At 35.1% G+C, this 17,672-nt stretch overlaps 1 protein-coding gene across 1 annotated transcript; it reads left to right on the top strand.

Moving 5' to 3' along the window:
* Positions 1 to 5,812: 5,812 nt before the first annotated feature.
* On the top strand, positions 5,813 to 16,498 carry LOC149952594 (acetylcholinesterase-like). The gene is made up of 7 exons (XM_090169776.1): positions 5,813 to 6,126; positions 9,646 to 9,861; positions 10,349 to 10,631; positions 12,425 to 12,717; positions 13,043 to 13,276; positions 16,056 to 16,253; positions 16,312 to 16,498. Exons 1-7 carry the CDS (start codon positions 5,813 to 5,815, stop codon positions 16,496 to 16,498), a joined length of 1,725 nt encoding a protein of 574 aa, XP_090025902.1.
* Positions 16,499 to 17,672: the final 1,174 nt, after the last annotated feature.

Here is a 17,672-nt window from a genome sequence, read left to right as displayed (position 1 = left end):
GAAATTTTCAATTGTGACTTCAATTCTAAGTAATTAACTTCTATGTCGATTCTTTAAAACACTTTATCTTAGTGTTATTAAATCCATTAAAGGACTAAATACTTAAGTCTTTTAATGACATCAGCTATGGTAATTAACTCTCTGAGGGGACTATGTCCTCTAGCAGGGCTTTTACAATCACCGTGTCTGTGGGTCTGTGTCTGGGCTGCGAACGTTTCGGGGCAAAGTGTAATCACTGCGTTCGCAGTTTCTTGGAATTAGGGTGTAGTATAAGTTTTTTCAATTTGCATTACTACCGGGCGGGATTCGAACCTGAGCCCTTTTGCACGACAGTTGAGCGTTCTACCACAGAACCACGGATACATGTTAAGCTTCTTCCGAGGAAAGGTATATTTTGGCTTGTCAACTTGTTTTCGTCTCACTATAAAAAATGATTACAATTTGGAAGCAATTGTAAGAATTCGCAAATACCATTTCGCGTATTCAACACTAACAAGTACCATTCCTTGTCTTCAACAGTTAAAGTACCATTCCTTATCTTCAACAGTTAAAGTACCATTCCTTGTCTTCAACAGTTAAAGTACCATTCCCTGTCTTCAACAGTTAAAGTACCATTCCGTTTCCTTTACACTCGTATTTATCTCTTGTGCGCTGTACAAAATAAGAAGCACTATAACAGTATCCCTCGTGGAAAATACATTGAATTGTCATTCCGCTCAGGCACGTTCCTTATATAAAAAATTTCGAACATGTTTAACAACATAGTCGAATTAACTCGATTCTTTGAAATAACGGAACTTGGCATTAATAAAATCATTGTAGGATGTTGCACAAACAGTTCTGCTAGCAAATAATTATTTTTGGGAATTTGATATTGCGTTTATCACTTCACCGTTAAAAAACGAATGAATAATAAATGGAAACAATCGGGTTCCAGACCGAATACTGAACTTCACATATTTCTTTGTTTTTTGGTCCGGTTTTTGTGGACCTAAAACTCTGAGACAAAGCATTTCACGACCCATGTGCATTGGATATCTTTGACTCATTAGCAGCCAAAGAACACGCCCTAAAATATATGACATTCTTTTCCGTAACACCCTGTATAAATCTAACCAATTAGTAATTTTGACCTCAATTTCTTTCTAAACCCGTTTCTAAGCGATGTTAGCATGTCTTACAAATTTCAAAGAAACCATGTTGCCATAGCGTAAAAGCTTGTTCATTTCTTATGAAACGATTATGCGCGGAATTGGATTTAAATGAATTATTTTCTACGTTTTTGCAGTAAATTCTTAACATATTACTTGGATTAAAATTAGTCAAAGGCATATTCTAGATCGGTTTTCAACTTTTTTAATCGTGCTTTACGAATTGTCGCAAAAGTGAATCTCGAAAATTCGGTTATTCAGGGTTCCTAAATTCCAAAAATGCCACGCCGTATTATGACCTCTTAATAAGCTTAATTCCCAAAAGATCGCCTAAAGTTCTATTTATTTACGCACGTTAAAACGTTTAATGTGTAAGACTATAAAAAATATTTCGTCCGTTACGAAAACCGCGTTAAGGCATCGTCTATTAGGAAACTATGTAATATCAGTGACGAAAGCCATGTATGCACGCGTCAATACACCGCAAAAATTTGTCATTATCTCCATGACTGAATACGCTAATTCAAAATCTTAGCGTTTCGTTAATATAATATTCATTTGTTCAGTGAAAGCTTGAATTACCTTTTATAGAGTTTTTCTTTACGCGCGTAAAAACGTAGCACGAGTTAAAGTTTATAAAATTATTTATTTTCCACTAGCACGCGTTTCCCGGCTATTGGACGAGCCACAGTTTGGCGCGCCTAAATAAAGCGCATTATTACGCGCGTCAATGGATACGAAGCTTCTCAAAAAAGCAGCCAAGCGTTTCTTAATCACTTTAGTGTTGAAATGAGACTTATATTTCGAAAGGTTATATGATTATCGTAATGAAAACTTAGTTACGTAAAAGACATTTAAGATGAATGTTTTAAACGACATCAGTCCTTGAAGTTTCCAAAACTCTATCTGATACTAACTACTTAAACTGGATGTCACTGTTACCTTCGGAAATATAGTCCGCTAAATTAAGTGATGGAAAATATTATTAGATTAGAGTTACATGAAATTTATTGTCTGGCACTAATATGAAGAAGGAGCTTGAAAGGGATTGTGAAAAAAATTAATATTTTAATAAAATTATTTTCCCGTTTAAAGTTTATTATTCGAAGTAAAATTTGCTTCCTTATTAGAAAGATCATGGCAACCCTGTTTAAAAATATTTTAAAACTAAGGATTAACGATTGGGCAAAAAATTGTGAATTGTCCTATGGAAAGTAGCATGATGATTCTTCTGCGCGAGCTTTTGTGTAAAGTTCATAAATTGTGAGATTATTTTTAATATGTGGGTGCTCGTATTTCAAAATTGATCTTTTAAACAGCGAAAGACGACTAAGGCCATCTATTGATCAGATAATGAAGTTACTCGGATGTTTATTAATGTTAAATTCCGACCACTTTTTAAGTCACAAGTAACATGGATTTCGAGTATAAAAATTTCTAATTGATCACTTTAACTCAGCCTTCCTAAATTGCCAATTTTTAAATATAAATTAATCTAAAAATTATAAATATTTTTATAAGAATATAAAAAATAGCAATAAAACATCGAATTGCAATTTCCGTGTCTCTTTTAAATATTACTACGACACCTTCCTACCACACGTGACTGATTTTGAAATTTTATTTATTCTAATTTTTTTCCGAGACAGCCACTTGGAGCTATTGCTTAACGAAGTTCCGTGTTTGATTCTCATTCTTTTGTTTAAATTATTTTTTGCTCCAAAACTTGGGCGTCGTCAGGGATTGAAGGCGGTGATTTTGGAAAATCCCCCTCATGATACTGCATCCATCCTACCCGCATCCAAAGATGGGCACTATCATATCTTTTTTGAATCTGATACTTTTTTTGATCGATTTAAGAAATTTTCTTTAAAATTGTTTCAATTTTCATATGATTTTTAACACAAGAAATTCTATACAAAGAAAAATCGATTTTGAAAGGTTTCAGAATACCGCAAAAAAATTTATTGATTTGTGATTCCGCATATTTATCGTTATGAAAATTTGATTTTAATGGGATACTACACGTGTCGACATCCATTGAAAAAACAATAATTGAAATGATATTCATTTTTACAGGTCAAGTGAAATTTGATTTGAAAGTTATAGAGGTCGCCATCTACCGAAAAAAAATGAAAGCAGATTGATTTTTGTAGGTTAGGTGAAACTTAATTTTTGATCGTTTTGAAAAACTAAGTTAAAATGTTGATTTGAATTTAATATAATCTTCGACTCTCGGTCAAAAAGTTGATTGCTAACAGTCTTTTTAGTTTTCCTGCTTACGTAAAAGGGGGGAGGGGTAAACCATTGTTTTTTTATACGGCAGTTCGTCCATGTTCCCTCTAAAACATGTCTTTTGACGAGAGTCACGTGATTTCGCGTGCGATGAATTATTTTCGACATGGATAAAGCACGTCCAACTTTGATGACGCGCTGTTCGCGCTTAAGCGCGCCATCGAAGTTGGCCGTGGGCAAAGTAGAACTTAAGCCCAAACCAAAACCGTAGTTCACATTATTCACAAAAATTGATTGGAATTTAATAGAGATACCTTGCAAAGATTTTTGAAAGGAACAAAATTGATGTGGTAGAAAGTACTCATTTGATTTTGATTTGATATATAGACTTAACCATTAGATAAAAATTTATAGGAATTTGATAATGGTGTTTACTCAAAATTTTTGAAAGGTAAAAATCTATTGGATAGAAAGTACTAATTTTTGATTTTCATTTGATATTTACACTTTTTTGATATTGATAGAAAAATTGATCGTTATAGTGGTAGTGGCGCTGTATGAAAATTTTGAGAGGAAAGAAAATTGATAAAGAAAAGTTACTCATCTTTGATTTTAAATTGATATTTAAATGTTGTGGGGTTTTTTAAAAAAATGATCGGGATAGTAATAGTGGCGCCATCGTAATGATTTTGAGAGGTAAAAAGATAGATAGGAAAAACAAGTGCCCATCTTTGCCAGCATCTAACAACAGTGCTTTCTCCCATTTGAGAAGAAAGGGATCATAAAATAAAAACTAACGAGAAACACCACTCGTTTATCAAGTTAGTGTTTAAAACAAACTTGCATACAGTGAAATAATTATATTTAAATTTTGAATTAATTTCAGAAATAAAATATTCCATTATTTTTAAAAAGAATATTCAAATAACAAAGGTCACGTTCGCTATATAATAAATCGACCTTAGTCTCTCACGATATGTATAGAAATATCCTAAATTCCTTTTAATTCTGATGTGTTTTTGATGAAGAACATGATTTTAACTTTTTGTGCAATCAACTGTTAATTTGAGGTGGAATTAAAACTAAGATTTCGATTATTCCATAAGTTCCCAACACAATTTTTATTGAAAGTGGAAAACTTACTTTTATAAAAAAAAAGTATCATTTTCATCGAAGTATTCACTACTTATATCAAAGTATGTAAAATGTTTTATAAAAATAAAACAAACTTCTCTATAATAAAAGTATGTAATATCTTTTGCGAGAGAAGTCAAAATAATTCTACGCCATGAAGGTGTAACAGATATATCTTTGAAATCAAAAATATGATTGTAAATTAGTTTTCAACTGATAGCTATAGATAAAAAAGTATACATTTTTTTAGACCTTCGCAGAATCAAAACCAGTTTGGATGGGATGGAATTTCCCACTAACACGCGATACCATAAACCGTGTCACTATTTAAAATTTACTAAACTGTCAATATGAAAAAAAAAACGATATAATTGGAAATTATATTTTATTTATTGTAAAACCAATTATCACAACAGAAATTTACGGAAGCTATTACAATGGCGTATTGTTCCCGGTACAACGTTTTTCCAGAAAAAAATATTTGGACAAAGTACCAATATTGAAAGAATATTATCAATGCGCTTCTATAAGGGATATAATATACCAAAAGTATGACATTTAACATGACATGAAAACGTTTTAGTTTTCTTTTCGTCGTTGTGTTTCCTCTAGCGTCTCACTTTAGGGCAATTTTATTCAACAGATGACGTCATTCCTTGAATGAATAGCTCACTTGGCGCCCAGAGAAGGCAAACCGAGTCCGTCACGCCCTTCATGAGATATAAATACACTTATTCTCCACCGCCGTCTTAACTATGTCTGGCTCGTCAATAAAATATTTCCCAAACAATATTATGAAACAATATTAATAACATTGAATAATATCTATTTGATTATAGTGTGACGGCAAAACCGTGTTAGGTAACGTTCAGCTTAGCCTAATTTCCTGGAAAAGGACAGAAATGCCTTTATCATTTAATTGAAACCAGTGTCATAACGCGTTAATGGACAAATAATCAAAATGTACTTTTTCCTTTATGGATCACTGATTTATGACCACATCGTTTCTTTTGCTCCGAAGGAATTTGACTTTTTAAGGAAAGGAGTAAAACTTTTTCATGCGAAGCGACGTAAAGTGTCAAGGTTACATAGAACGCTGAGTTAAAAGCGTATAATGGCCCTATTAGTATGAGCGTGTTATAATACGTAAAAACGTGGAATAGGTAAAGCTGGAACCAGAATTTAGAAAATAATTATGAAACAAAATGAAAACAGACTTAACAAATGGATGTTGCTGTCGGTAATTTAAAAAGGAAAATTTATTTGGAAGCAGAACTTTCGAAGTTTTCGAAATGGTTGGACCGATTGAGTTACGGTGTGCGCTATTTTTGTGGATGGTGTTAGCCTTTAGGTTCCACGCTTGTAGGTTATTGAATAAGGAGTTGTTGGTAGAAACATTGAACGGACCCGTGTCGGGGGTTACTAAAGAGACAACGTCGGGTGCAAAAGTCAAGGCATTCTATGGAATACCGTACGCCCAACCGCCTCTAGGGACACTCCGATTTAAAAAACCAGAACCAGTCAAAGCGTGGGAAAGGGTACTGCAAGCGACGACACCACCTGACGCTTGTATGCAAAGGGTGGTACCTTTCTTCAAATATATCAAGTAAGTAATATCTTTATTTAGTTGTTTTTATTAGCGACTTTCACAAAATTACTTTGCGGATGTAAGACTAAAAAAAATCGAGACTTCAGCCCTAGCGGCACATATTTGTAAATAAAACCACAACATTAAGCTTGAATCTGGAAAACTTTTAAAATCCTGTAAAAATCAATTAGATCTAAATATTTACGAATCTTACTATATTAAAAAATCAGTAGATAAAAATAATTGTTAAAATCGAGACTTAGGAAAGGGAGTTGACTATGTAAAAAACTGGAAATTTTTTTTATTCAAAACTTATAAATAAGAGATGTAACGATAAACGGGTCCAACCCCCTGATGACGGAGCGATAATGCGGCAGAAACTAGTCGGGTATAAATTTTAAATTGTTTTTAAAATAAAACCATTTTCTAGTGCACTTTTAAACATCGTTGTATCCCCCCCCCCCCTTTTTAACAAGTAATATCTGTTTTTTACTTTCAATGGATCATATAACTATTATAAATTCAAATAATATATCACTGAATAATACGTTAAATTACCTAAATTACATTTTTATATTTAATATTGAATATCTAATATTAATTTATTTCAATTTCGCAGACATGTTTAATACGAATGTTTGAGGTGAAATTATGTATAAGATATTATTCGAGACTTAATGTTTGCTGTACACCGATAAGGTAATTAGCAAAAGTTAACAGAATTGATTACAGTTATTGAAAACTATTTCGTAGTGAGTACAAGATTAATACAGATTTATTTAAGAATGATAACGTTAATATTACCATAATCTATTAGCCAGAGTACGCCAATAATCGCAATTAAATTGTCAGCCTTACGACAAAATATTCATAGAAATATTTGTATAAAATGAATTTTTCTTAGTGAAATGTTATTTTTTTACTTCAATATTATCTTTTAAATATTTTATTATAAGAAATAGTATGCATGTTTATTGTATTTAAATAACTCAAACTTTTAGTACAACAAATGTCATACACCTTAAACTAATAATTGCTTATATGTGGCGAATGAATTAACAACGGGATAATCCAAGGTCACCACTCTAGATCCCTTAGAAGGTTCGGTCAATATTTTCATTATTTAATTTATTAATTTAAAAATTTAAATATTATCCGACAATAACAATAACTGTAGTTGACTAAAATAATTATGACGATTGATTTAAAAATTAATTAAAGAAAACCGCCGCATTGATTTAAATCCAAAAGGCTCTTATTGAGGAGTATAAGGCTACAATAAACATACTCTGTTTTAATATAATTTTCACTATAAAAGCCATCATACACTGTAAAGTCCGATCATTAATTACGTAAAAATGATGTTTTTTATATAAAAACAATTGGTGTTTCATTCGTGTTAATGATAACATACTTTTATTTTACTATTATAAAGATTAAAGGAAGCGCTGGAATGACGAGGAACGTATTAAGGCTGACATGAGAATCAAGAGTGGCGAGAAAGCAAATTTTAAATAGAGCTCGATAATTTTTATTTGATATTTCAACAAATTTTATTTTTATTAAATGGAAACAACTTACTTCATAATGTTTTCTTTTGAAAACAGTTTCGTTGCTAAAAAGCATTATTATGGTGAAAAAAAAACTACCATTGGATTACAAATTTATCTCCAAACTCAAGGAATAATGATATAAAAGTATTTAGAGTTATTAGTCCCAGAAAAAATACTTTGCCCCAGCTTGCCAATTGCGAACCCCGTGCTAACACTTTTCCCGGGTTTCCAACTGCAAAGACAATGAAAACAATTTGCCCCGGGTTGCCAACTCCGAACAATATGATAACACTTTGCCCCGGGTTGCCAACTAGGAACACAATGAAAGCACTTTGCCCCGGGTTGCCAACTGCGAACACAATGATCACACTTTGCCCCAGGTTGCCAACTGCGAACACAATGATAACACTTTGCCCCGGGTTGCCAACTGCGAACACAATGATAACACTTTGCCCCGGGTTTCCAACTGCAAACACAATGATAACACTTTACCCCGAGTTGCCAAATGCGAACACACAGATAACACTTTGCCCCGAGTTGCCTACTATGAACACAATGATAACACTTTGCCCAAGGTTGCCAACTGTGAACACAATGATAACACTTTTCCCGGGTTTCCATCTGCGAAAACAACGATAGCACTTTGCCCCGGGCTGCTAGCTACAAACACAATGATAATACTTTTAGCGGGTTGGAAATTGCGAACCCCATTCTAACACTTTGCCTCGGGTTGCAAATTGCGAGCCCCGTGCTAACACTTTTCCCGGCTTGCCAAGTGCGAACCCCATGCTAACACTTTGCCTCGGCTTGCCAAGTGCGATCCCCGTGCTAACACTTTGCCCCGGGTTGCCAACTGCAAACCCCGTGCTAACACTTTGCCCCGGGTTGCCAACTTGGAACCACGTGGTAACCCTTTTCCCAGGTTTCCAACTGCAAACCCTGTGCTTACACTTTTCCCGGGTTGCCAACTGCGAACACAATGATAACACTCTGCCCCGTGACGTCAGCTGCGAGCACCCCCCCCCCCCTTTTCCGATTGCAGGCGTTGATTTACGCACTCTAATTATTACCAACTGAGTGACTTAAAATTTAATATCTTTTTTTAAAATACGTATTTACGTTATCTCTAATGGTGTGCCAGGTTTCGTTGCCATAGAAAAATTAGGGGCCCTTGGGGACCGTATTAATCGCTTTACGGCTGACGTTCGTTTTTGCCTTACGCAGAGTACGAAAGTGCCCAAAAAATCTCCCGGAGCATGGGTTATGCATAGATTAGTTCCTATTATATTAGAGATACGCGGCTTAAAATTTGAATATAATTACAGAAGCTTACATTTTGACACTATGTTTTACCATATTAACATGTGCCAAGGCTTATATCTTGTAGAGCCTACACGAATTTTCTTCGTAGATTGGAATAGATTTGAGATACGGGGCTCAAACTTTTAATATAGGTAAAGGTGGTTACGTTTGGCTCAATGATTAACCATATTAACATGCACCAAAGCTTATAGAGCCTACACGAATTTTCTTCGTACTTTGAATTGGATTTTAGATATGGGGCTCAAACTTTTAAAACAGTTAAGAAGCTGAAGTCTGACCCTATGCTTAACTCATTTAACCCGCGCTAAGGGTTAGTGAGCGTATGCAATATTTTCGTAGTTCCTTTTTGATTTGAGATACGGAGCTCTAGCCTATAATACAGATAAAGGCTATGCTTAACCCTTTTAACACGGGCCAAGGCTAAGGGAAAAATTAACTTCACCTCATCGATGTGGAACTAATATTACGGCCTTGGCCATATTGTTTAACTTGGGTTTGTATCTATTGCTTTATAATTCCTTAAAATAATTGGAAGTCGGATTTTTTGTGATCGTTTGGGCACGGTATTACAAATTTTAGTTTTTCTCGATCTGTTTAAGGTTTACTGCTACCATATGAAGTGAAAAAAAATTAATAATTATATCCGATCATTTTATCTTAGAGAATTGAGCTACTTCATTCCGTCAACGGGGCTCAGCGAAAACTGCTTAAAACTTAACATATTCGTTCCGGAAAGTAGCCACATCGAAGACCGTATTCCAGTCATGGTCTTCATCCATGGCGGAGGATTTTCATTCGGAGGCTCTACATCGCCCCTGGCCAACGGAGCCAACATGGCAGCGGAAGGAAATATCATCGTCGTAACCATTAACTACCGGTAAGAATCAAATTATTATTTCCAATAAGCGAAATCCGTTAAAAACTAACGAAATTACAGTATGTAACATCATTGGCATGGTATCCTCACACTCTCATTCCGTATTCCTTGTACATCAAGTTTTCTTGATGACATTTACAGCTAGCACCATAGAAGTTTCATTAAATATGCCACTAATATATTTTTAAAAGAGCTGTTTAGAGTCAAACGTTTTTTCAATGTAAGAAAAATTTCAATTTAGGGTATTTGGGGCCATATTTTTTTGATGAAACCAAAAAGGCCATGGCGGCGAACGTCGACGCAAAAAATCCTAGTTAGGCCAATTTTTTGTATTGAAGCTCACAGCCGTGACGTTTTTTTCTTTATTGAAAACCCGCTATTATGGTCCTTATAGCCAAACCATAAAATAAACCTTTTCATAAATGCAAAATGTTTAACTCTGAGCTTCTTTGATATATAATTGAAAATGGTTTCCTTGACCCGACAGACTGTCAGCGTTAGGCTTTCTATACTTGGACCATCCCGACGTGGACGTCAACGCGGGAATGTACGACCAACTAATGGCCATGAAATGGATCAAGAACAACATCGAGTCTTTCGGAGGCGATCCCGAAGCCATAACTATATTAGCCCACAGCGCCGGTGCTGGCACGTTTGGATTCTTGTTAATGGCCCCTGACCAAGAACGCTACTTCAAACGAGTTATTTTCATGAGTGGCAGTCACAACTGCCCCTGGGCAGCATCCACAAAAGCAGAAATGGAAGATAAGGTAATTTGTGTAAATCCATTTGATTTAAACTCACCTAGGGCCCTTTTTTCAGACATTTTGGTCCCCGGGGTAAATTATATCATCGCTGGCCTTTCTAACTAAAATTTCTGAAAAAAAGGGTAGTGGTTAAGGGCAAAGCGATGGGCCCCTATCATACCGGGACCCTTAAAAGAATGCTTGCTGGCCCTTTTCACTGGGCCCCGGGGGTTTTCCTCCTATGCACGGTCTTGTCTTATTTTACGGTATTTCGCTAATACAAGAGTATTCGGTCAGTATTTTTACACAAGGGTAAAATCAGAAGATTATAATGAATTAATTACGATAAACATGCATTTTCTTCCAATCAGCGGATGTGCATACCCTGCTTTAATACTGCGCCTGTCAACGCAAAATACATTTTACATTTATGAAGCATATTTTCTATATAAAAGACAGTTATTAACTCACTACATAAATATATGACCAATTTAGCAGACCTTAGTCCTATCTTTATCTACTTTAGATTGTTTTTTTTATCTCTCTTTCACAATTGAGGTTTTATTGGAGCGTAGTTTTCCTTATAGTGACCAAATTTCGTTTTGTTAATCACGCCAGGTTTTGAAATTGATTTATTCAAATAATAGTTAATTACATAAAATGTATTAAATGTAACCCCTGAAACAAGATAATTTATGAATCATTAGCAACTCAACTAAAAGTCTTAAACTGACCAAATCAATTTTAGGAACTTTAAAAAATGATCTTAAAATAACAGACGTTTATCCGGAAAAAGAAATCCCTTTCTATAAAATAAATTAAATTGTTTCCTAGGAATAATAGTTTTGACAAGATTCTATAATTATTTGTTTCTACTTATGAAGAATGACGAAGAAAGGGGGTGGAGGTTTTGGAAAGCGTTACTGAATATTCCCGAGTGAAGGGGAGGTGTCGTATTACCGGATATTCCTTACCGGAACCTAAGTTATCAATTATTCTATGGAACACTAGCAGTTTAAAACTTGTTTCATTATTAATTTTCAGAAGTTAAACAAAAAATAAATTGGCTAATTTTAATTTTTTTTAAATAATTTAATGTTGAGTGGTGCTATAATAATTAAAGGGTTTTACTATTGGTAACGTTATTTAGGGGGAGCTACTCCTCGAAACATATTAATTCTCTAAACGCATATAAATACATTCTTGGTTATAATATAAACTATAATATTCTAATAATAATCAGATAGGTTAATACCCAAGGCACCCCCGAGGGGCTGATCACTCCGTGTAATCTGTGTACAGAGCCGTACCTTTGACTGTACTACTGGGACTACGCGTAATCTTTGAAGTCCCTGCCTTTGGCAGTGGTAATCTAAGCGTAGTCCGGTGTACAGACTTTCTAAGAGTGGTTAGCCCGTCGGGCACCCCCTAGGCCCAAGTCATCGAACGATTTTTGAATACATTAATTCAGTTGGCCGGTTTACAATGCGTAAGACCGTGGTGGCAAGCCCTTCATGCAACGCGAGCCCAAGGTTCGTATACAAGAAGTGGATCTATAAGGTGGCCTTGATCACATGGTTTTTTATCAAAATATGACGGCTTTTGCGTTGCTAGGTAAAATCGTGACGTCAGCCATATGAGATTGTATTGAAAATCAACGGAGGCTCATCTGGGTAACGTCATCAATTTGAACTCGTATAGAATTTTTTCAAACATCTTGATCGAGACCCCCTGGAAGCGAGCCAACAGCTCCCTACACTAACTTTAACCGTTAACCCCAACAAGTTTAATTTTCGAGATTTTCTTTTTTACCACAGAGTCTCAAAATGGCAGATTTCTGTGGCTGCACTGGTAATACCTCTGCAGTGGTGGCTTGTTTGCAAGAGACGGATGCCTCTGAAATCGTCGCCAGTGAACCCTTGGACACCTATTTCCGTTTCATAATTTTTCAACCTGTCATCGATGGAAACCTCATAATCGAAGAACCCTTGGACCGAAACCATCTGAAAAACATTCCGATTGACGTGGAATTCCTGATTGGACACACTTGGCGCGAAGGAAGAGTTTTCGCCCTAACAACTTTGCCCTTTTTGTTTCCTTTCCAAAAATCGTGAGTTCTGTGCTTGATATGTTCTCCAATTTAGTTTGATATAAAGCCGGGTACCCGAAAACGAGTCATGTGTTTAGACAAAACTAATATATTTTGCAAAAGGTTCAATTTTATTGCATCCACTGTTGATATATGAGGTTGGTGTTTAATTTTTCCTAGGCGTAATTATTTTTAATGAAAATAAACTACCCCTAATTCACTCATTGAAATAAAAAAATAATTATGGTAATATATTATTGCCCAAACTCAAGATTTCGTCTTCGGTTAGCAGGTTTATCAAACTCGAATAGGATGAAGTTGAACTTAACTTATTCAAACATAATAGGTTTCGACCCACGGTGACTATAAAAGACATGCCATCCGTGGTAAACGCCATGCTCGGGCACAAGGACAATCATACTAAGGAAATGATTCAAAATTTCTACGAACAACAAATGAATACCGGCGGGCCGAACGCAGTTATTGAATGGTCGGAATATTTGTTGGGTGATTCCCAGTTCGTTTGTCCGGCGAATGCTCTAGCGGATGCTCTCAGCGAGCGCGGCTGTACAGTTTACAAGTAAGCTATTCACGAGATTCACTTGGCAATAAGGGATAAAGGAAGAGGGTTAGTAGACAGTGAATCAGATTCCCAATGAAATTTTTATATTTGTCAATTTTCATTATTGACAAATGAAACAACGTAATATATGAAACCCCGACTTTGATCTCTCGCGCTACAGCGGCCAACCCATTCGTTGAAGATTCTATGATAACCTACGAGCAAAAGATATGTGTATGGTTTGAGCGCCCGTAGCGGAATATTATTTTTAGAATAGTTTTTGTATTGAAGCCAATATAAAAACGAGTGTGGCACTGAACTCCTAAGGTTATAGTACAGTTTATAGGGGGAAATTGTTCACTTACGGAATTTCGACGAATGGGTTGGCCGCTGTAGCGCGAACAGCGCGTGATCAAAGCTGGCCGTGGTAAGACTAATCGTTGCTTATAGATAAATTTAAGATAAAATGACAAGTCTTTGAGCTTTAATTTTAATTTAAAATAAAAAGATTTATTATACAAAAGTGAAAACTTGTCAATTGATCTTTCATATGAAACCCTAATATGTATGTACTTTATTGACAACTCTTGTTCTGGTTTCTTAGGGTCAAATATACACTTAATAAATCAAAAGACGGCAAAACCAATTATTAGACTGTGTATAGGCCGTTTTATGTAAAATTGGGAAAAACAACGCTTAACGTTTAAACATTATACGCAATATTTAGGTTTTTCTGCTTTTGGGGATTCTTAACATTTTAGGGGCAATTCTTGAAAAATATCACTAAGGGGGAGACTAAATTTGAATGTAGTAGAAGGATTTAGAAAAGGGTTTCTACGTTACCGTTTTACTTGAGGCTCTTTATACTGAGTAGGCTGAAGCTAAAATGACGCTAGCCGACTTTGATTCCGCCAAAAAGGGATGAAAACCATGATTAAGGCCCTTTCGAAGCGTCGCACGTGATGAGTGTTCTTTATAGCCCAGACACGTTCTTTATCGAAGGATTTAGTGAGGATATGCAAATGTATCTCATAGAGTTATTTATTTACGCAACTTACATATTTCAAAATGAATTTAGGAGACCAGCTTTTCTTCTCGCAAGTTACCTTAGTCTTTTTCAGGGGATCCCTTTCTTCTTTTCCAGGGTTTGTTCTTTCAACGTTGCTGTTCCAAGTATTTTTGTTTTGCGTTTCTCCAACCACTCCAATGTTATGTTGTTGTTCAAATGGGGAGTGTAAATATGGGAAGTTTAGGTTTGAGTGTGCTAGCAATTTTTGGTTGTGATCTTTGTGTGAATGTTGGTCTATCATTTTCTGGAAGTAATCCCAATCCTTTCGGAATGGCATAGGTGCTTTTTGGGCTTTGTTATCTTATTTTCCACCATTGTCTTTGTTTAACCAACGGGATACCTTTCTTGGGTTGTTAATTGGTAGGTTTGGATGTTAGTTTCTATATTGATCTGGTTTCCAAGCTTGCTCGAGCGGAGTTTGTTGGAGAAATCTACCTTTATATTGTTATTTATCGATTTTGGCCTTCTCTCCTGGCGCCAGAGTTGGGGGTGATAATGGGTGGCCAATATGAAGGATCATTTAACTTTAACTTAGCTGGAGAATTACTCAAATAGGATTTTTGATACTTTTATGTAAAGTTTACTTCAAATCGTTTACTTTAACTTTATGATTTATTTTAAAGGGATTGTCACTAGTGTGATATTGTAAGGTTTTAGTTAATATCAACTACTTCAATACATGCTATATACCTAATTGTTTCAAATGAATGCGCTACCTTTCCCTTTTTAGAGTAATTAATGTTTATTATTCGAAACACAAATGAATATAATCTCAATGGTTATGACTCTGATACCAAGAAATATACATTTCTAAGACAAACATATTTTCCTTGATCTTTTATCATGGGAAAATCGATGTATTTAGAATATATAATGAAAACACTTAAACTACTGTTCCTTTAAGCGGAATGTAAACATGGTTTTTTTACATGGTAAAATTTTTGTTTGGTATGAATGATTTTGTTAGTTTTATCTTTTATGGATAATATGGCCAAATGCGCATAAATATTTAAAAAAAAACACACATTTTCTCGGATTATCACCGACAGGGTTAACGTATAGAAAACAAGAAGTAAGCTAATTACAATAATTCACCCTTAACGATATAACTAACATAATTTACAGGTTCCGTAGATTTTTTAATATACGTTTCGGAAGCAAAAATAGTACAGTCCAAAATACATCAAAATCTAGTACTTTGCCAAATGTATCCGGTTAATATGTTTTAAATCTCATTAGAAGTGAAGAGAAGCACATTGTGAAAAACTAAATGAAAAGAGACTTTAAAAGGTTTTAAAATTCACAATTTTTCAAATAAATTAAATTGTGAATTTTAAAACCGTTTTAAGTCTATTTTCATTTAAATCTCACTACATATCTTTACATTACTGTAATAGTTTACATATTTTATTGAAAGCCGCAGTATTGTTCAACACATTGTCACATTCACACTTTGACGGAAAGTTGGTGCTGATTGGAAAGTGTCTAAAGCCGAGGAAGATAGCTATTCGAATATTTTGGCGTAGATAGATAATACTCTCATGACTTAAAATGTGTTTGGACTTCTTGTTCAAACTGCCTTTTCCTACAATTGTTTTTTCTATCTGCTTAAATGATATATTTTATTTTGTGATTATTTCCGCTTTGATGCAGTCTGATGGAGGTTTTGATCAAATTATATCACTAGTATTTACCTTAATTATTTCGTTCACATCTATTTCCCCCCAGATATGTGTACATGCACAATAACTCTCTAAGTACATTTCCGGAATGGGCGGATTCGGGCCACGGAGATGCACTGATCTATTTGCTAGGCCTGCCACTGAACGAATCCGATGGATACACGCAAGAGGAACGACAACTAAGTCAAAAGTTTATCCAATACTTCGCAAATTTTGTCCGAAATGGGTACGAGATTCGCGTAAAGTAAAATCAATACAGGATCTGCCCTTACTACAGTAATTATTCTTAAATGATTTTACAGAAACCCCAATAGATCGAAGGTAGATGTGGCTACAGATGAAAATTGGATACCATACACCGACAAGGATCCAAATTCCTTCGTAGTAGGCGTCAACACGACGATGATGTATCAACAGTACAGAGATAAAGTCTGCCACTTCTGGAATAAAATCCTGCCCATCTCGGAGAAACTATTTCAAGACCTATAAGTTATCTGATGAAGATAGCTCCTCAATAGCCGAGCGTGTTCAGAGTAATCCAGTCAAGCAAAAACTGTTTGATTTAAAGACATCGATCAAATCTAAGAAATATAGACTGAAGCCGTCACACCAGGGGCACCCAATTTGGCCATCTTTAGTAATTGGCGATTTTGACCTTAAAAATTGTGATCTCGAACTTCTAAAGTTTATCTCAAAAATTATCTTGACATCGGTGATGTCCACCTTCAAAATTTGCTAAAATGTAAATTTGGACAAATCTTTATTACAATAAAAGAGCAGTAATAATTCCAACCCTTTTGCGGTCAGTTAAAATACAAAAGGTTATATTGCAATTACAATGTCAAAATGTTCAAATCGTGAAACATCATTCTACATGTTTACCCCTCTTTTAAATTGAGAAAGATTACTAAAGCCAACCGCTTCGTATCTTATAAAAACGCATAATACTAATGAATTTCCCTTTAAGATTAAGTATTAAAACAACTATAATTCAAAAGCATTTAGCGTGTTCTATTTATTTAATATAAAAATATTCGTACTGAGCAAATTATTTAAAAACAGCTTGTTTGCCGAATCGGGGTGGTCCTTTAAAGGGGACCTTGTTTAGGTGACGGAAACCAAACCTAAAACTAATTTTGCAAATAGTGCACTTTACATACCAACGTTTTTCAGAAACTATATCCGCGTCGTTCCGTATTCCTTGTACATCAAGAGTTTCACTATGCGAGGCAGAGTGATCCGACACCGTCTGTATCCATGGATTTCGTCGGGCACTAAAAACGTTCTCTCAACGTCTGCAGTGCAGGCTGGTATCGCCTTGACCTTCACAGCTAACGCACTGAGAAAGGGAATATCCTCGTTTTCGTTTTACAGTACTTCAAAGGTGCAGTAGGTTTATTTTATTCAAGCAGGAATTCGTCTATTTCGCGGGCTCGACGGAATCTCCCTTTCTTCTTCACCGTCACTTTTTCCCTCCGCACCAAAGATAAGCTGTTTGGGATCCACAGACAAATATGGTTTTGAAGTCGAAGGCTGCGTTAAGAACGCTTTTATCACCATCGATAGATGTTCTTACAGAATAAAAGTTTGTAAAACGACCATAATTGGGCTTTTAATTCATTTCGAAAGATCTTACTCTTTCATGTTTAATAAAATACCTTTT

The sequence above is a fragment of the Leiobunum rupestre genome, chromosome 3 (assembly GCF_980474605.1).
Source record: "Leiobunum rupestre chromosome 3, qqLeiRupe1.1.hap1, whole genome shotgun sequence".
In the NCBI taxonomy this organism is placed as follows: domain Eukaryota; kingdom Metazoa; phylum Arthropoda; class Arachnida; order Opiliones; family Sclerosomatidae; genus Leiobunum; species Leiobunum rupestre.
This window is presented reverse-complemented; position numbering and strand designations above follow the sequence as displayed.

Coding starts and splice junctions, on each gene's coding strand:
- LOC149952594 (XM_090169776.1), top strand. CDS start 5,813: ATGGTTGGACCGATTGAGTTACGGTGTGCGCTATTTTTGTGGATGGTG. Junction 10,632..12,424: donor AAGCAGAAATGGAAGATAAG/GTAATTTGTGTA, acceptor TTTTTACCACAG/AGTCTCAAAATGGCAGATTT. Junction 13,277..16,055: donor CGCGGCTGTACAGTTTACAA/GTAAGCTATTCA, acceptor ATTTCCCCCCAG/ATATGTGTACATGCACAATA.